Source organism: Pundamilia nyererei, unplaced genomic scaffold (assembly GCF_000239375.1).
Source record: "Pundamilia nyererei isolate P.nyererei 1_Seehausen unplaced genomic scaffold, PunNye1.0 scaffold00231, whole genome shotgun sequence".
In the NCBI taxonomy this organism is placed as follows: Eukaryota; Metazoa; Chordata; class Actinopteri; order Cichliformes; family Cichlidae; genus Pundamilia; species Pundamilia nyererei.
Genome location: NW_005187632.1, coordinates 518,879 through 539,390, shown reverse-complemented (window position 1 = coordinate 539,390; position 20,512 = coordinate 518,879). Strand labels below are relative to the sequence as shown.

Genomic DNA, 20,512 nt, shown 5'->3' with positions numbered 1-20,512 from the left:
TAGTGAAAGTGTCTGTTTAAACCCTGAAATATACCAGACAAACTGTCTCTATGAACATCTGCCACTTTAGGATGCCCTCTGTGGTGTTACCATGACGATCGAGTCAATCCTTAGAACCTGCTCCATTCTCGGGTGTGCTGCATTCTAGAATTCCAGAATCCCAAATCCATCCAGGTAAGTTCTAGAACGGATTCCACCAAATTCTCCGCCCTCTCTCTCTGTCTCTCTCCATCTCTGTATATATTCAGCCATTTTGCAAACAAACAAAAACAGTTTGGTAGTCCCTTTCTCCTATAGCTGTGTAGTGACGGAGTCCTCTATGACCTCGCAGCTGTCCTCGATGACATCATCGCAAGGTCCCACCCAACCGCCCATCATCATCACCCCTCCTCCTCCCCGTCCTCCATCCACGCTGCCATCACCCGATCCTCCCATGCCTCCACCCTGGAAAACGTCCTCACTGGAGTCCAGGAGGCGCGAGCTGGACTCAGACATGTTGGAAGCACAGTGCAGGGATTGGCAGGGGCAGGGGGGCGGGAGGGGCAGTGTCAAAAGCGAGTCTCGCCCATTCGTTCTCCGAGGAGAGAACGACGGGTTACTGATGTCAACAGAACGGCCCATCTCGTTCAGGTGAGTCTCGCTTCTGGTCACGTTGCTGAGTCCGAAGTCGGAGTGGCTGTGGCTCCCCAAGGGGCGGAGCAACCCGTCAGAGATGGTGTAGGAGACTGGGGACTGAACAGGGACAGGCATGGGTGGGGCTTTGCGTTTGGAGCGGGAGAACAGGTAGGAGAGGCGTTTGAAAGAGTCCGTCTTTGCACTCGGACCTGATAGGCGCTGCAGACGGCTCCTTGTACGAGCGAGTGATGATGAGAGTGCTGAAGAGAATGATGAAGATGACGACGGGACAACAGAGGTGGAGGATGGAGAGATGACGGTCGTCTTCAGCCCATTGCTCTTTGGTTTTCCCTCCTCTTCCTCCTCCTCTGTCCCCCATTCAATACCTTCCTCCAGCTCCTCCCCACCTACCCCCCTTTCTACCTGGGTCATTCCAGAAATGGAACGCACCAGTGCAGACACGCCGAGCGTTGGTGTCGGCTTTGTGTCGTCTTCTGCTGGAGTCATGAAGGTCACGCTCTTTGATCTCTGGACTCCCAAGCCTCCTCCGGTGCCTTCACCTGACTCGCTGTCGTCCTCAGATGCCATGGCACCATCATCTTTCGTTGTCTCACTGGAGGAGGAGTAGTTACGCCGAGGAGGACGCCGGTTCCCAAGGAGATCTAGGACCTCGTAGCGGAAACTGGAGATGTCTTGCTTCAGCTCCTAAAGATAGACATGAATTCATAATGTAAATCCTAAGGATATAACATTTCTTACTATGAGAAGCTAAAATTGAGGTTTAAAAAAAGTAGCACTTCTACTTTTCATTTGGAGGGATGTACTGTTAATTCTAAATCCCTATATCAAAAAAATATCTAATATCCAAAGGAAAACCAAGAAGTAAAAACCACAGAAAGGGACGGCGAGGGTGAGGGTGAGGAGGGTAAGTGGGAGAGATGAGGCTGATGACTGGCTGAGAGAGGGGAGGTGAACCATTAGTTTGTAGAAGCAGAGGGTGAAGAGGAGGGTGATGAAGAGAGGAAGATCAAGGTCAAGAGACATGCAAAAAGAGAGGAAAACAGAGTGGATAAATCCTGAAAGTGAGTGTAAAGAGACTGGGGTCGGTGGAGGGGAAATGACGAGAAGCAAACATTTATTCTCAGTTTAGTTGGCATCAATGAAACTTGTAGGTTTAGTCTCAACTGCTTAACATAAAAGAAGAGAAAATAAAGGTTTAACATGGACAAAATGAGTAAGTCTGTTAACCCAACAGTATTAAAATATCAGAAGCTTCAGGGTTTACTCAAAGTTTCTTAAACTGTATAGCCACACATCTGACACCAAGTACTTCTGTACTGAAGATGACAGTGTAACAAGTATTTATGGCAATGCTAATAGCTAGATAGCCTGCTAGCGTTGCTACTGTACTGTACTAATGATATAGCTTCCTCCTGCTGATGGAAAATTTGTTGGTAAAACTGATGATGAAGTGACCAGCGTTCCAAACTCAACTTTTTTGACTGTTATGAATACATCATCTTGGGCAGTAAGATTGCAAGTCAGCAACAACATAGTGCGACCCAACTTTGGGAGACACGAGTAGCAAGAAAGGGGTGAGATAAACTCACTGATGTCTCACACCCTGTACCCGATATCACCTTTGCAAATATCCTATGACCAGAGGTGTGTTATATCTTGCAATACAATTGTAAAGAACAATTCCAGGTGGTATGGTCCAAAGTGTCACTTAGCACTGAGTTGTATTTGATTTTGGGGAATGATACTAGAGCACTTTCTTGTGGTTTTTGTCTTTAATGTCTGTAATTGCCATTGTGTGGCATTGTCAGCAAAATATAATGCTAGATCAATGGAGCAGCTAACTTTCTCTGAGTAAAGAAAGAAAGAAGAAAGAAGTGGAAACGTTATTCTTCACGGTCTTTAATGGGTCAAACCCTTAAAATTCTGGTTCTTCCACTTCCTACAAGGTACTCAGTAACATGAGATCATGAAATCATGATTTATTCTCCACACTTCCAATTTCCAAAGGACCTTGAGAGCCCTAGGACATACCCTCGTGTTTATTTGAACTGTCATTTCTTCTAAAATTGGTTTACAGTACAATCTAAATCTGTATAGAGACCCAGACATTATGCGATATCTATATTTCTGTGTATTTTCATGGAACAGAGACAAATTAGATCAGTTTCTTCTGACTGAGAGTTCCATCATGTTGTTTGTTTGTATTTTTTTGCTTCAGGCCATCTTTACTTTAAAACAACTGTTAACAGTTTCCATTTGTTTATACTCCAAATCTTTTGCTTATTTGTGTTACAAACAATCTGCATTCGAATTGCTTTGAATTTCTCTTCATCATCCGTATGATGTGGGTCTTCATACCCAGTTTTCTTACATAATAGCTAGAGGCTGTGGATGGGCGGGGCCAAGCAATTATTTGTAGCTGTTTATTTAGTGTGTATATTATGTAATGTTGCTTTGTTCTTTTTAAATTGAGACCTTTAGGACATTTTTGGAAAATGGGATTCTACATCTCCAAAGATTAGCCTTTTAATCATTTCATCACAGATTAAACGAATTATATTCCTTAAATCAGTTGGTTTCTAGAAATGGATAAGCATTGAAGGGAAGGAATTGCCTCTCCCTTTTTCCCCCAAGAAGAAAGTAAAACAACTATTGGAAGATTTTCACTGTGTTGCTTAGCTCTGAAGCATCCACCAGGGAGGAGGGCTGATGTTTATTCCCATTCAGATCACGTGCATCGTGAATTTAGCCTGTAGCTTTAATACAGAAAATTACCATAAATGCCTGCATAAACATGCACTCTGTTTACTGTAACTCGCTGCTTGCTGTATTTTTCTCCTGCAAAACAGAGAGCAACGAGACCCAAATAACTCTGCTAAAAAAAAAAAAATCCTTTTTGTCTTTCTCACCATATGGGATCCAAATGCTTCACTGGGGAGAGTAAAAACTGACTTCAGCATGCACCTGATCTTAGCTACGTGTTTTTAAGCACACAAACGCGCACTCTCTGCACAATTACAACTCCCGTATTCTACATTAGTACACACTGAAGTACACGAGCACACTCGGGGTGTGAACATTGATTGAGTATGATGTGCACCTGATGTTGTTTTTGCATTGAAAAACCCAGAGGAACTTTCCACTTCAAAGCCCAGGCTGGGCTCCAAGGGCTTCATGAGAAACAGACTCGGGAGGTAAAAGCAGCTCAGAATAATTTATGGCCCAGAATATTTTGGAAAGGCAAAGAAGCTCTCTTCAAGGGTTATTGACTTAATGGCTGGTATTGATGAGAGCTGTAGATTTGGGGCAGGAGGTGGTTATTAAAAATCGTTTGATAAATCTCAGTAGAGACGAAGAGCAGCTCTGCATCTGGTATCAATGAAACCTGCACTATTATCACAGCACTAACATACATAAACAGTTGCTGTGCTCTGTTTCTGCAGACTGGCCTGTGAAGCTTTTAATTACAGATTTGCTGCAAACCTGAAGAAAGATGGATTTTACACTCATTACTTACAACATGTGAGAGGTGTTCTGTCTTTATTCTGATCACCCACCTTAAAGTTTTCCTCTGTCAGTCCCTCGTCTGTCTTGGCACTGCGTATCATTGCTGCCACGTACCTCTTCACCAGGTTCCGGATCACTTCCTGTTGGAGACAGGTGCCATAATTTCATTGCTAGCATGTGGTTGTGGTTTTGTGATGGACCTGTCCAGTCTATGCTAACACCTGCTGATAGCTTCACACTCCACCCTCTCTGTACTCTCAACTGCTCTTTCGTTGGTTACAGCCAGTTCACAGGTCATTGTTGTTAATATCAAATCAACCAATCACATGAATTTAGGGCATGTAGAGATTGTCAAAAATCAACAAAGAACTGAGGTGCAAGGCAGGAGGACAATCAACCCCCAGCCCTAGGGGAGGAAGCAAGAGTTACTGAGAGTGAGGGGCAAACAAAGGGCAAACGCACACTACCTTAAAAGGATTTGGGGGTCAGGGTGTCAGCACCCTTGGCCACTGTACTAGTGTATTTCTATTGTGGAGGGGAGGAGACCAGAGGTTATAACTGTAACTGTTGTGTGGAGTTCTTTAGATCAGCCTTTAGCATAGGACTGCATAGGAGTGCAGTGTGCTGATCTCCAGATGCATCTGTAAGAATAATGGGTAATAAAAGGATTGTGTAAAACATGGAAACATCTCAGCGTGATCTCTATCAGGACCAAAAGAATCGCAGAGACCGGCGTTGTCTCAACAGTTTCCAGCAGCTTGTTGAATCTGTGCCATGAAGAATTAAGTTAAAATGCTAAATTGGGGTTTTTAAAAAGCCTTGAGAGTGTCTTGTAGTTCTTGGACGTTTAAGCTTGTATTTATCTTCTCTGTAAATCCCTCCAAACAAATCGCCTCCAAATCAAGGATGTGCTCCTACTGAAAAAATAATCCCTACAAAGAGAAACTTCACAAACTTACTAAGTACTTACTATACTGGCTAAATCCATCTCCATGATACACTGACTTTTACTGATTTCTAATGTACTGAAAACCCACTGAATTTTTATTCATTCAGATATTATATCGTTGTGCTCTGTGTCTGTCTGAGCTGTGTGAACATTGCAATGCAGCACAATTCAACCCTGTGTAGGAATTTAAATGTTATTGTCTCATTAAGTAATCAGCCAATGAGGCGGGTCACCCTCATTGATTTACAGACCAAAGACAAATTTCACAAGCATTTGGTGCTCAGTGGGTGGCAATTCAAACCCTGACACACTGCAACAGTGCGCGCACACACTAACACACTGCATCCTCCCACAGTCAACACCTGTGCCTGCCAAACAGGACGGTCTGGCATGCTGTCACTCTCCGCCTCTGCCAAGACACACCACACACTCTTGTTAAAATGCAGGACAGATTCCTGCAGCAAACCTTAAAAAACATGGACGGATATCAAAGTAACAATCAGCACTGCCAAATACAAAGTACTGGCGTTCCTGCGTTTGTAGTCCCTGCCAGTGCTGAGGTGTCAAAATAAAAGAGCTCAGTTTTGGTTGATTTGCTCTACTAATACTGAAAAAAATCCCCTTAAAGCTGGACATCAAACGGAGGGTTACAGCTGCCAAAAACAATACACGGTTTCGTTTACTGAAAAAGGTGCTCGCTGTCTTTGTAACTCAAAGTAGAGCAAAACTCTCAAAACACAAATTCACTTGGATTCACAGTAATCAGACCTTTTGCTATTCACCAGATGAAAAGCACACAAGCTTTTCTCTAGTGATTTTTAAGGCCATGGGGGTTAAAAAATTCTCAGGTGATAATAGTTACCTGACGTTCAAGAGAAACAGTGAAGATGTTTCAGAGGATCTGGATTACATTGGCCTTATCAGCGAGCCTTTACTGAACCCTACAGCACCCTTGAATCATACACTTTAGAATCACAGATTCACTGGTTTTCAATGTTGAGGCCTCAACATTTGCATTATGGCAGCCAGATGAAAGTACTGGCTTTCTGAAGCCACATGTGGCCATCTTTGGACAAGAGTCAAACAAATGGAAGCGAGACCGAGTAGTAATACAAAGTGGGGACTTTACATATAACTCGGTGACTATAAACCTGAAGGCACTGAGTTTGCTGGCAAAGCAGTGTGGGGAAAAGTAGTAAGGACACTCCTACTGTATGTCAGTAAAGATGAAGACTGTGCAGGAACTACACACCTGGTAGTGCTGATTCTGCCTCAGACTGTCGGCATGACGCTCCTGCAAAGAGAAGAAACGTTGTGTTAATACATGGTTTTCCACATTTAGCAAAAAGTTCTTTTACTCCTGTATCTCCAAAAATGTGCACTCCCTTACAACTAAACTGTACCCTCACTTATGAGCGCAGGGAACGCCCTCTCTCCACCAAAGACCAACAACGCCTACATAAGGAGGCAAGGAGGCAACAATGACACTTTCATCTGGTATATTTGGGGTCAACTCCTCTATGGGACCATTTTTATTAAGGTTTGGCTCTTCTTCTTCTTGCTGCTGTACCCTTTTAAGGGTTACTGCAGCAGATCACCTGCCTTTATCTTACCCTATTCCCTAGCATCCTCTGTCACTTAACCCTTTGCATGTCCTCCTTCACTACACCCATGAATCTTCTCTGTGATTTGGTAGATTGTGTTAAACAGTCTGGTCACTGCCCTCTCTAATTGACTCCATACCTCCACAGGATTGTCATGAAGCATAAAAAGTTGTACAAAATGCTTTGAGTGCCCAGGTAGAGTAGAGAGGCACTATATAAGACCCAGTCCTTTTACCAACCACTCTTCAACCTCTTCAAAGCTGCCCTCACTTCCTCCTCACTAATCCTCTGCACCTTTTTATTCACCAACTTTCCTCTTTTCTCCCTCTCATTTTCTTATTTTTCATAAAAAAAAAAACTTGCAAGGTTTTGTTTAGAGTGTACCCTTTAACCAGACAACCTTCTTAGAAGTTTCACAATTTTTTGGGTTGTCAAAGCAGTTTGGGGAAGCTCTGGCTACAATATTTCCACTTAGCTTCTGACAACAAAACCCAATTTGGAGCGGGTGGGCAAACGTTTCTGCCTGTCACTGTTTCAAATACAGGTAAACTGAAAGAAAAAAAAACTTTGCTGAATCAAAGGATGACAGCTGGTGAACTGAGCCCGGAAATTTGCTAATGTGTCCCCTCTTTTTGCTCTCCACATAGACTGTTTACCTTTGAGCTAGTCGAGCCTGTTCAAACGCGATTGTGCCACAGAAACGAGACTACAAACAGAAACCACAAATATGCATATTCATATCGGTTTATAGAGATCATCATCAGGATGATAAATCTGACATTTTTATAGAGAGTTTATCTCTCTTCTAGTGCCAAACTGAACCAAAAGCAGCCAGGTAACAAATTGATTTTGGGAATTTCATAAGAAAATTAAGCTTTTACAATCCTTCATACTAGAGAGGTGCCGAATAATGAATTTCATTTAATCATTTTTTTTCCACTCAAAACGATTATATATGTAACAGTTTAAAGGGCCAAGTTATGCCCTTCATTCACATTTCAGTGCTGTCATCCAGAATCACAATCATTACAGTGGCAGAAACGAGCAGAAATGTGAATCTCTCCTCTATAAAAGGCTTTTCTCACCTTATCCAATGATAAATTTAATCGAGGCGAGCATGCTGGGAGCATGAAGGTTATTTTTAGCGGGCTACAGCAAACCAAACCTAAGACACAGGACTTGTCACTCTGCTGCAGACTTTGCTGAACTCAAGAAGACAAACAGACATGAATACGTGCAGATTTCACAATACGATATCACATATAGAATAATAGATAAATCGAGGTGAAACCGTTAAAGGAGTTCAGAAAAAAGTAGAGAAAACATCTGTTTTCACATCAAACCCATACAAGTAACCGCTGCGCTAAAGTGACAACAGGTTTAAAAAAAAAAAAAAAAAGGTCAGAAAACACAATAAAATATATGATCGAATTTTTCCTTTTTATTATGAGTCATTTTACTTTATGTGTATTCTGTGCTGATGTTCTTGTAGCTAAGGATTTTAAATGCAGGATCTAGACAGTTATCTGATCACAACAAATTAAATAATATTAATAAAAAACAATAAATCTGCAGTTGGCAAAACACCTCCCACCTCCACCACGACAGCTCCTCACTTTCCTGCTGTGTGACTTCATGTAACATCTACTGTCACATATGTCTGCGCTGCTGTTCTTCCTGCCTCTGGCTTTCCACGTTTGCCTGCTCGGTCTCACAGCAAAACATGAACTAGTCATAAAAAACAATCTGTGTTTGTGATTCAGATGAGTTTGAAAAGAATGCATTTCAAATGGAAATATATTTGTTATTTGCAGCACGTGCACTCAGTGGCCCTTTTTTGGGTACAACTGCTCAATGCAAAACAGCATGGGCATCACATTGAGGAGGAAAGGAGGTTAATTAATTAATTCTCTGCTTGGATTTTCCCACACAACCATCTTTAGAGTTTAATGAAAAACTATCCAGTGAGCAGCAGTTCTCTGGGAAAACAGAGCAGAACGGCCAGACTGCTTTGAGCTGATAGGAGCATAAACTCAAACAACCACTCGCTACAACCAAGGTATGCAGAAAAGCATCTCTGAATGCATAGCATGTCAGACCTTGAACCAGATGAGCTATAGCAGCAGAAGACCGGACGCCACTCCTGTCAGCTAAAAACAGGAAACTTAGTCTATTACTGTTATTTCTACCACCTCAGTGAAACTGGACAGAAGACTGGATAATAGCTTCCTGTCTGGTGAGTCTTGATTTCTGCTGAAACACTGAGATTGTAGCGTCAGAAGTTGGTTTAAACAACATGAAAGCAGTGGATCCATCATGGTTCAGGCGGCTGATACTGTGATAGCATCGGGAATATTTTCTTGGCACGCTTTAGGTCCGTTAGAGCTTTGTTTAACCCATTAAAACCGCTGTGAGCACAAACTACTGTAACTCCTGAACCAATTGAAAAATTTCAGCAGTTCCTGAAAGCAGCAAGTCTGTGCTTTTCAGTGATATGAGAGTCACGGTAAACCCATGCAAGGTGCTACCTTCCAAATCTCGGCAAATAACACAGGACACAGTAAAAATAATGGTACAAAGAACCCAAAGTCTGTCTGATCTGTCAACAAACCTTTGTCTTCTTGGGGCTGCTGTGACGCCATGACTGGGATTACTGTATTCACCCTAATATCATTGAAAAGTGCAGAGTTGCTGCTTTCAGGAAGCATTGGAATTATTTTAATTGTGCAAATGGTTCAGGAGTTCTGGGAGTTTCGGATGTTTAAAAAAATGTTGCAAAAACCTCTCTGACACCAGCAACAGGTTAGGCTTTAGAGGGTTAAATGCCACAGTTTGCATGAGTTGTATTGTTGCTGATCATTTCCATCCATTTATGACCACAGTGTACCAGGCCTCTGATGGCAGTTACCAGCAGGATAATGCACCGTGTCCCAAAGCTCAAACCGAATCCACAAATCTGGTTTCTTGAACATGAGAATGAGTTCACTGAACTCAAATGGCCTCCACAGTCACCAGATCTCAATGTGATGCAGCACCAAACAGTTTAACCCAAACTACGACTTTCCAAAACATGTAGTTTTAATGCTTAAATCATTTTAAATAAAAAAAAGTAAAGTGTTTCACATCCAAATGTAGACTTTTTCTCCTTTTAAAAAGTGGAAAACACTGATTTCACGTAAATGCACACAAATCAGTATCTGACATACGAGAGCGTGGTGTTCAGGGACACGACAAAAGCTGAAAAACTGTGTTCAGAAACATAACTCAACTGGTCATAGGTTGGGAGGATTTTGAACATGGAGGAGCTGTGGTGAGATCCACAAGTTCATTTTACATGGTAATGTAAAGGCTTTATGGGGCAAAGTATCATTTTTTTAACCTCACACATCAACTTTATCACAATCCTAGACACACGAGAAACAGAGAGCTCATTCAAACCAATTTGCTCCTTTTAAAATCTCAACAATATCAGAAAACAGACGAATATTTGGCCGGATATTTGTCAGCCGCAGATGCACGTCAGCCGTAACTCGATGTTTCATTGGCTCGTCGTCCTTATCAGCATTCCTTCATTTCTGCATCTGTCACACAAACATCCATCATCTCTCTCCTGTTTCGTATCTCGCATTTTTTCATTTTGTTTTCATCTCGGCCCAATCACGGCCGTTTCACCTCTCCGTCTCCACTTCATCTTCGTCATGTTCTACACTCGTCTCACTCGACCCCCTTCGAAACTGTCTCCCTCTCTTTCTCTCACTGCTTGCTGCTAATGCAAAAAACCCCGACACATAAAAAACTTCACTCAACCCCGTCCCTTTCTTCAGAGCAATCATTATTCTTCATATCTCACGCTGTTTTTGTGTTTACTCTTAATACACACACACACACACACACACACACACACACACACACACACACACACACACACACACACACACACAGGCTCTCTCCCTCGATCAGATCTCTGCAGTGCTGTGTGTGTCTCTGTGAACCTATGTGGGCTGGTTGGCTTATATAACTCAGCTGACTTCAGTTGAGGTGAGCATGCCAGCTGCAGTGTGTGTGTGTGTGTGTGAGAATTATCGCTCTGCGCCGCGTGCTCGCCGGCTCTCTCCAGCTGACTGGGCTGTTAAATGTGTTTATCTGCCGATGTTCCTTCTATGATTATAGAAACGCAGCTGATGTTCGTCCACGTGCGGTGCGATTGTATTTGTTAGGCTTTTTCTGTGTTCGGCTCTTTCTTTGCCTCTTTAATCCACCCTCACTGCGAGCAGACCGAGTCCTTCTGCTTTGATCAGGTGGGCGACTGCTCAGAGGTCAAAAAAGCCACATTCACTGCAGATCATTTGGATCTGCATGATTTTATTAATCACAAAAAGAACATCAGCTGACAAGTCCTTCCTCCGCCTCCCCACTCACTTATTGTACTAACTCTGCTGCTTTATGCTGCTTCTATTTCAGTCGGTACTTCACAGCAAACCAAACCATCAACCCGAAATGTTCAGTCATAAGAAGAAAAAGCCTGGATTTCTGTCAGGTTTCACAAATCTCTGTTACTCTAGTGTATGTAGGCTGATCACAGTTGTCTGTGTAATAAACCCCCAAAATTCAGAGTCAGCAGAAGACAAATACAGTATGTCAAAGTTTAAAAGAGAAATACTGCTGTAAATATTGTGGCTTTTATATTGGGACTACTGTCAAATCAATTTTGGCTAAAAAAACCCAAACCAAACCCAAATGCATTATTTTAATGAGAGCTTTTTAAATACATGAGGCATAAACTCCTCACAAGCAGCTGTTCAGCTTTTCTCAGCTAATGGAAATGGACTGTTATTGTCATTATTATTATTATTTAAATTAGTTTTGTTTCTTCTGTGATTCAGTCACACTCGAGCTGGGATGTCAAACTAATTTTACACCGTGGGCCGGACCAGTGAAGCTAATTAATCCCTGACATATCATAATATAAGAAAAACAAGTGCAATCTCAAGAATAAGTCCCTGATTTCTAAATGGCAAATGTGCAAAATAAAAATTCCTGGTAGCTTACTGCCCAGACTGTCCTGTATTTATAGTGGAAAATTCCTATGTTTGACACCCCACTAGAGAACGTAAAAATAGGTTAGTGACCTGATCGCTACTAGGAAAAATTGGTTGTCACTAGGGGTGGGTTTTAATAATCGATTCATCGATTAAAATCGATTCTGGCTTGGATAACGTGACATCGATTCATTAAAATCCTGAATTGATTTTTTAATATAAATGTATTTTGCCCAAAATTCCAGAATCTCAGGTGAAACCTCACAAAATTTCAACAACCACCAAACATTTAAAACTGTAAATGAGAGCAGGAACACGGCTTCTTCACAAAGATGTAAACACAAAGCGCCGACCCGCGGATCAGAATCAGTGAGATGTGACTGCACCTGACGGCACGCACACGGTCGGGGCTGAAAGCCGACAGCTCGCCGATTCTGATGTTTCGGCGGGTCGGCGCTTTGTGTTTACGTCCTTTTTGCGCCGATTCTAAAGCTGTTAGTTTGATCTCTCTCCAAACAATATTGACCGAACCAGCAGCAAAAGAAGATCCAAACTACGCTTCACAAAAACATCGTCATGTATTCACTCTGACTTTTACTGTTTTGCTTCCACCACAATAAAATCACACTTCATGCACAGCCCTCTCTCTCTCTTTCTCTCTCTCTGTACTTCAAGAAGTACAGAGAGAAGTTCAAGAAGTTTCAGTCTAAAAATCGGTTTTCTGCATTATTCGCTTGCTTGTTACGCACAAGTCTACTGTTGTTTACAGCGCTGTCGGCCGATGTTTTTTTTACTTACTTCCGAAAAGAAAACCTAATTTCTGCTGTTCAACAGGCTTCTGAACAAATTTAAACTTTTTAAAATACAAAATGCCTGTTAGCCGTGTCTCTAATAAAACCGCTGTAACTTCAGAGGTAATGTTCATTAATTAATGGTTTTCTTTCATTTCTGATGTACTGCAGAATACTTTAATAAAATCCCAGGCCAGGAAAATCACCTTCATGTTTTTCTGTTTTATCTTCAGCTACTTTGACACAAAGGCCTCTGCTGTGATGCTCACACCTTTGATAAAGTCTGGAAAGTGTCAGCTTCCTTTTTATAGACACAAAAATATGTAAATGTACTGATCTGAATTATATTATTTCTGACTGTCTGAGGCAAAATTTCCCAGATTCGAATCGAATCAAATCGAACCGTGGATCAAATCGATTCAGGACATTGTGAATCGGAATCGAATCGATTCTAGAAATCAGTGACGATACCCAGCCACGCAGTGATTGCACTGAATTTGCTTTTAGAGGCCGATTAGTTGACTAAGTAGTTGATTGATCAAGCATTTTCAATTATAAGGCGATTACACATGAAGACACGGTGCTGTCCGACTCGGGCTGACTGCATTTACTCTCAGACAGACTGGCAAGTCAGTCTGGCGCAGACAGATTGTCAACATATAGCAATCAATGGGAGTCAGTCTGTGCAGGTTAGCAAAATGTACACACAGTGTGCCTTTTTGCAATAGTGAAGATGATTCAGCTGTTTTCAATCTGGTTATATTCCTATATAAATCAAGCACCGGTGTCATTTTGCAGGTAAATAACTGTCCTGCAGCGACTACGTCACTATTTGTGGACAAATTTCTGTCTCGGACATAAGAGGCAGATGTAAGATGGCCTATGCATGCAGCTGGCAACAGATCTGCAAGTTCCCATTTCAACTCTAACAGACAGAGAGTTGAAATCATTGCTGTTTTGCTCCTGCACACAAGTAATTTCAAAGGGAACAATCACAAGTTTATTGGACAAGGTTGCAATAATCTGTCTTCCTTAGTGTGACAGCAGCATAAAAGTCCCCTAAGGAGCCTTTCTGAAGATTTTAGTTGCATCAAAGACCTTTGTAGTACAGTTTGGCTTTTAAGCTTTTCATTCTGATTTACAAGCTAAAGAAGATCCATCTTTTCATTTTCAGAGTCACGGAGGTGTTTTCCACCCATCACAGGGCAAGAGATGAGGTCCACCAGTCATTCAGCCATCCACTCTCACATTCACACATATGGCCAATTTAGAGTCATCGGTCAACCTATCAGACACGTCTTTGGATGTCAGAAAGAAGGGAATACACACACGGACAGGTAGAATGTGCAAACTCCACACAGAAAAGCCCAAGATTCACTCCATAGCAGTCTGTTGAAGTTTACCACAGTCATTCTTCAGGTCTTTGCCCCTGAAACCGTTGTTTCTCTTTTCTGAACTCAGTGGTTTCTGTCATATTTCAGACAGATTTCCAGTGAGAGTGGTCTCTGCCTCTACAGCTACCTGTAGAAAAACCCAGGAATGATTCCAATGGTCATCAAACCACGACTTTACTGACATACACTGAGGTGTCAAAACTTGTCATTAAGGGTATAGAGAAGATCATCGAATGTAGTCTTTATGAGGGAAGAGTTCAAACCTCCAGCTAAGTTTCCATTTATGGCCTGTAAATTCTTCAGTCTTCAGCCCAGGACAGTTTGTAGGCTTTGCGCACACATAGCATATTAGTTCACACATTAGCAGCGACTCCAGTTTTTTCTCAACGTTGTGAACTTTAAAGGTTTCGTCTGCAGCTGCTGTTCTGAGTGTCTCATAACTGCTGAGTTTTGATCCTGGCAGCTGCATCTTGTTCTGTCACCATCAGTCATTTTCAAAATTCATCTCCATCTTTCCAAATACAAACAGACTAAACCACATTCCTGTCTGGGACTGGAGTGCAGAAGGCAACAAGGATGACACAAAGAATAAAGGAAATAAAACAATACATGTGCCTCAGTACAAACATTCCATCCTTCCCATCAAATATTTTGTACTTCACTTTTGCAAGAAAACAGGGAAATAGTTATAATTTCCATCTTCCCGTTCATATCCTCAACAAATACTGAACATAACGCAGAGAGGGACTTGTCCAGGGTGGGTGTCTCTCACCCAGTGTCAGAGTTATAATCTATAACTACCGCTTGTCCTCGACATCGTCAGCAAGATTATGAAACAACTTCCAGGTTGAATTTAATTAAACAATGTGAAATATTTCTATCTCTATATTTCTATAAATACATCAAATCTTTGGTTTTGAAATTGTGTCTAGAGAGCAGATTGTGTAGGTTTTTTGGGCTCTTGTTTTATCTGTCTTTTATAGTGTCCTTTTCAATTTACAATTGAAACCTTGCACCACCACAAGGTTGTGAAACCCTGCCCGTGAGTTAAACTCAGAAAAAGCAAATTAGAAAGATGCTGTGCAAACATCTGAACAGACTGTTGATGCTTTCAGTGACAAAATAATAATTTAAGAGGGAACCATTATGGTTAAGCTCAACAAGAATGTTGCAAACAGAATCCAGATGTGCGTATACTGTGAGCCTCTACCTTATTCTGCCTCCACTTACCGTGAACTCCCGCAGGTTTTCACATTTGTGCGTCTCCTCCCCGGGCGGCTGCCCTGTCCTGCACAGCTTGTTGTGGAGCCACATGAGCAGGTACCAGAAGGACTTGGGGCTTGGAATGATGTTGAACGGAGGCGGCAGCGTGCCGCCCTCGTCAAAGTAACTCATCCACAGCTTGGTGCGTGCAAACTTCCACTCAATGTCAGCATGGTCCTGCAGCAGGAGAAGGAGGCACCTGAATTTACAAGCTCAAGTGACAAGGACAGACATCTGAAATCTCTGAATTCCTCTTCATTAATGGTTGATAACGTCCACTGAACTTAAATATTTGACTTCAATATTTAACATATCAAATTCTCTTTGCAGGGAGCAGTTCACACCATAGCATGAAATCTTAACTTCTTATAAAAGTAATTTGATGAATTTCATAATTATCATTGATCTTTCAGATTATGGAGAAAACTTTTTTATAGTGTTTTGTAATTTAACATGCAGTGACGGTCGCATCCTGATTAAAACAGAAAGCACACTAACCCTAAACAAACAAACTTCTCACGGTATAGGAACTGAGATCAAGAGTGTTCACTGGACAAATGACACCAAACAAGCTTCCCCTCACTCACTAATCCTTTCAGCACACTCGTGCTTTCACTCACAGCAATGAGTTGGTAGGAGTTGTTCATCATGGCGATCAGCATGTTGAGCAGAACCACCAGTGAGATAACGTTGTACGTCCCGAACATGGTTGCCCCGACAAACTCCGTAAACTCGTGGCGAGCCTTCACGTTGGTGACGTACAGATTTAACAGCCCAAATATGGACCAGAAGAGAGACTGGAGAGTCTCAAATAACCTGAGGACAGAGAGAGAGGAAACTTCATAAGGTTCTTCAAAAGATCACAACAACAAACTGCTTTTAAACAAAGTAACCAGACAGACAACGCATAAATAGCTTTTATCTATATAAACCTGTCTCTAACTCCAAGCTTTAATTTGCGCATTATTTAGACACTCACTCAGTTTAAACCACTCGTCTCCCAGTTATGTGTGTTTTCAAATGCAGCTGACAAGCAAAACAAATTTAGACTGATTTGCAATTTAATAGAAATTCAAATCCAAACTGAACACTCAGCTAATGTTGTCAGCATGATTGATATGAGATTTAAACCACCCACAGGAAATGTCTTTTTGGGTAGAAGCAAATGTTATAAGCTGACAGATGTAAGTTCATTATGACTGGGCTAAGCAAAACTGCTCTCACATCGCTAAAGCTGCAGTGAGTGGAGACTAAAACTTTACCTGCATATGAGTCTAACATTTAAATGCACAAATCTGCAATTGTTATCAGAAAATGGCCACAGATCAGAGTTAGTAATATCAGTGCTGAGTTAAACCGAGTCGGCATTTGTTGGCATTTGTTTGCATCCAGATGGCAACACATTACATGCTGCAGCAGGAGAAAGATGAGCATCAAATACACAGTGATGCAGTTTTTTCCTGCACTGAGACAATACGGCGATGTGTCCTTCCTAAGGGTAGATTACTGACCCGCCGTCACTCCAATGACCCTGAAAATGATGTCTTCACACATTTCATTTTTGGGTAATTAGACATTTGTTCGAAATCTGTTTGCTTAATTACAAAATGCACAACCACATTTCCATCTTGGCTCTGAATAAAAACATGAACAGAGAAAGATAACACTTCAGTCCTAGAGAACTGGTTCAACGAACATTTACAGGTCAATCCTTTTCTTGGATAATTGACTGACTTTGTACCAGACCCCTTCCTGATGCAACCTTCCCATTAATCTAGGCTTGTGACAGCCTGAGGCTTGTTCTGTTTACCCTAAAGCTACTACCTAAAATGTTTTAGCATCCACAGGCCAGACCAGAGCGAATTTCTAAAATGATGAAATTGCTGTGTAAAATCGAGGTTATCAGGTGCACAGCTGTTCCCTGCCTCGGGCTCCCTGGGAGGTTTGTCCAGCTACACCTCACCCATCTACACCTTCACAAAGCTGTGTTATGACGTGCCGGTGATGTGGTTAAGGCTTGGTTTTCAAAAATTATTCTCATTTTACAAAGTTCATTCACCTCAGGTTGCGTCCGTGCAGCTCACGCCTGCAAACTGAGCTCTTGCATTTGTCTTGTGACCTTTTAAGCACAAATGTCACTGTAGTAAAAAGCCCCCGAGGGTCTGCCTGCAATGGCGTGTGCGTTCAATAAATGCTCAGTTTGTCCATGATTAAAGCGGACCACCTGTGCTTCTGCTGAACACTTGTCGTAAAGGCAGAAAGAGACCTGCAAAAAATATGGTTCAAAAAACCAAAAAAGCCTCTGTACCTCACCTCGCTTCTCTGCTTTCTCCTCAAATATGACCCACAACTGTTAATCTTGAACCCAGAAGCAGCGCCTGGATGTAGGTGTGATGTGTGCATGTCACTGCAGATAAACAGCGAACCAAACCTGCTTCACTCGGCTTTGGTTCCAAACTTTGGGTTCGGACCTAAAAACAACTCCAGAAGTTTCACTTCTGTAATCTTCACTTATTACCACCCCAGGTTTCCTCTCAGTTTCCATCTGCATTGATTTTTTCCCCACCCTCTCTCTTTTCTCCCCTCCTTCCACCGACTCTTATCATCTCCCTGTGTCACTTCATTCCTCTGTTTACCTCCTTATTTTATTTCCCTTCGCTGCTCGGTCTGTCTCGGTCTCTCAGTCTTTTTTTTTTTGTCTTTTCTGTTTGTGTGACAGTCCCAGTTACAGGGGAGGTTATTGAATTTTTGATGAAATTGGTAGCGGCCGACACTACATCATGAGAATGAAAGAGCGAAAAAGAGCGAGAGAGAGAGAGAGGTTTTGTCTGCGGGGTGTTATATTTGTGCTGCATAAAATATTTAAGACTCCAGCATTTATTCTCATCGCAGCAGGACTGTGTGTTGTCACCGGCGTGTGTGAGTGATCGCTGTATCAATCGGCGTACAGGCTGCGTGTGAGCGATGGTTTCAATGTTTGTGTGCGCGCTCGCTCGGTGCAGAGAGAGACAGAGAGGGCGAGAAACTTCGGAGATTGTGTAAATGAAGAGAGGCGGGGTGAGGGAGGTTGGGGGGTGGGATTGAATCCACGATGAATGAAGCAACCAAGCGTGATATTGCACCACAGTTATGAAACGAGGGGGGGAGGAACGTGTTTAGGAGGGGAATGAACAATGAGCGGGAGGAGGGAGAAACGAGAGGCGGTGAACTTTCAACCGAAGTGAGGAGGAACAAACCTCCTCGTCTTCTCCCTCGAAATTCTCGCCAAGCAACATTTGATGCAATCTCTAGTATCCAGTAATTCATTAGTCCTCCCCTTCTCCACCTTTCTGCTGTTTCCTGTTATCCAAGCTTGGTTTTTCATATCTCTGCTTTGGCTTCACCCACTTGTCCTCGTCCCCTTCGTCTTGCACGCTTGTACCTTTTATTTGATCTTCTCTCTTTCTTTTCTTTGCTTGTTTCTTCTCCTCTCCTCGTTTGCATCCTCTCCCGTCTCATTGACTGTGTCCTCATCTTTCACCTCACCTTATCTATTCTTTGCTCCTTGTTCTCGCTCATCTATTTTTGTTTCCTTCTCTCCGATATCCTTCTGTTTTTCTCCATTCCTCCTTTATTCTCATGTTCAGTTCTTGTTTTCTTCCCTCTTTACTTTAACTTTTCCATCTCCTTTGTTTACCTTTCCCATTCCCTGCTTTTCTCACTTCCTTCCCTAATTTTTCCTTTCCTATTACTCTTCCTCACTCTCACCATTTCCACTCCTATCCTCACTACCATCAGTCCTTGTTTATTCTCTATTTTTTCTCATCCCCCTTTCTCCCCATCTTGCCTCCTTTATGCTTCTGTTCTTTGACCCTTGTGTCCTTATTTGTCTCATTTCTTTTTCACTGTTTTCTACTCTCTCATCATTTCTTCTTCTTTCCACTTTTTGTTTCAACTCCTTGCTTTCTCTCTCTGTCCTCCTGCTCTCCTCACCTTCAGTCCTTTCTCTTCTTTCCATTCTCGCTCCAAATCTCTCCTCTCCACTCCATATTTCTTCCTCTTTCCACCTGCTCCTTCTCTCACCCATAACTTCAGCACTATCAGCCCACTGAATGCCCGTTATCTGTTGTTATCACTCCCATAGGTACCACCAGCAGGCGGCCTGCTCCGGCAGCTAGGTGAGTAAACAGTGACGAGGCCTTTGCCATTACAGCTCCAAATCTGTGGGACAGTCAGCCAACTGGGATCAGTGCTAACATCACCAGTGCCCTTTAAATCTTTTCTGTTATTCAAAGGATTTCATGAATGCTTTATTCTCTTCTTGTCTTTGGTATTTTTTAGCTTTCATCTATAATGTTTTGTTTTAATGATTTCCATTTTGAGTTTGTTTTTTTTATTGAATCTTTTAATCTTTTTCTAAAACACATTTTATGGAACAAACAGGTTATATAAATGTAGTTTATTTTGATTCTATTGCGCAAAAACAATCTTATGTCTTTCTGCTGAAAGGGCAAAAGAAAGGTGAGTGTTTCCTCCGTGACAGATCAAAGACATTGAAAAGAATCCACTGCATAGAGTACTGTGCATAAATCTTGTGCCACTCCTTATTTCTCTATTGTTTGCAATCAAAATGGGAAATAGTTGAAGTTTATTCAAACATATGTAAACACAGAATTACAGTATATGAGGCAAAGACAGAGTTTATACAATTCTAATGAGCTCAATAGTCAATATTTGGTGAGCCCACCTTTGTTCTTCAACACACGCTCTCTTAGGCAGCTTTCTTATCATTTCTTTAAGTAGTCTTCAGGAATAGTTCTCTAGGTTTCGTGAAGGACATTGAAAGCTGTCGAGATGATCCCCACACTGCTGAGGTCCGGGCTCTGGGGAGGCCGACCCATGACTGAAAGTGTTCCACTGTGTGCCTTTCTATCCAGGTGTGCTTTTACTGAACTACCAGTGTTTGGTGTCATTGTCATGCTAAAAAAGTGAAACTGTCCACCAATCAGATTCTTTCCAGACTGCACGGTGGATCAAAGTCTGATGGTACTTTTATGGCCTCACAATTTAATCAGTTTTAGGATCTCCAACGCACCTCCCTCCTGACCTATTCATTCGTCCTCGATCTACACAATTGTACAAGCAAACAACCGAGGACTCGCTTGATTTATGACCTCAGGAAACACGTTTCCACTTAATTTATGGCCTGAATTGCTGGTTTGATTCTTAATGTATACAAGAGAATGTTTATGGCGTTATTTTTGTGCCACTGTTCTGAGCGCACGGAAAAAAAAAATTGCAGGTGCAAGTGTTGCATTTTGAGGAGAAGTTGATTTTGAACGAAGAAAAA

At 42.0% G+C, this 20,512-nt stretch overlaps 1 protein-coding gene across 1 annotated transcript in view; it reads right to left on the bottom strand.

Moving 5' to 3' along the window:
- Window positions 1–254: 254 nt before the first annotated feature.
- The window catches only part of trpc5a (transient receptor potential cation channel, subfamily C, member 5a), a 91,228-nt gene continuing 70,970 nt past the window's right edge, over window positions 255–20,512 (bottom strand). The window contains exons 11-15 of the mRNA XM_005748851.2: window positions 15,804–15,999; window positions 15,151–15,360; window positions 6,345–6,386; window positions 4,194–4,283; window positions 255–1,320 (exon numbers count right to left, since the gene is read on the bottom strand). Coding sequence (XP_005748908.1) covers window positions 292–1,320; window positions 4,194–4,283; window positions 6,345–6,386; window positions 15,151–15,360; window positions 15,804–15,999 — 1,567 coding nt within the window. The 3' untranslated portion in view covers window positions 255–291. The remainder of the gene's footprint in view (window positions 1,321–4,193; window positions 4,284–6,344; window positions 6,387–15,150; window positions 15,361–15,803; window positions 16,000–20,512) is intronic.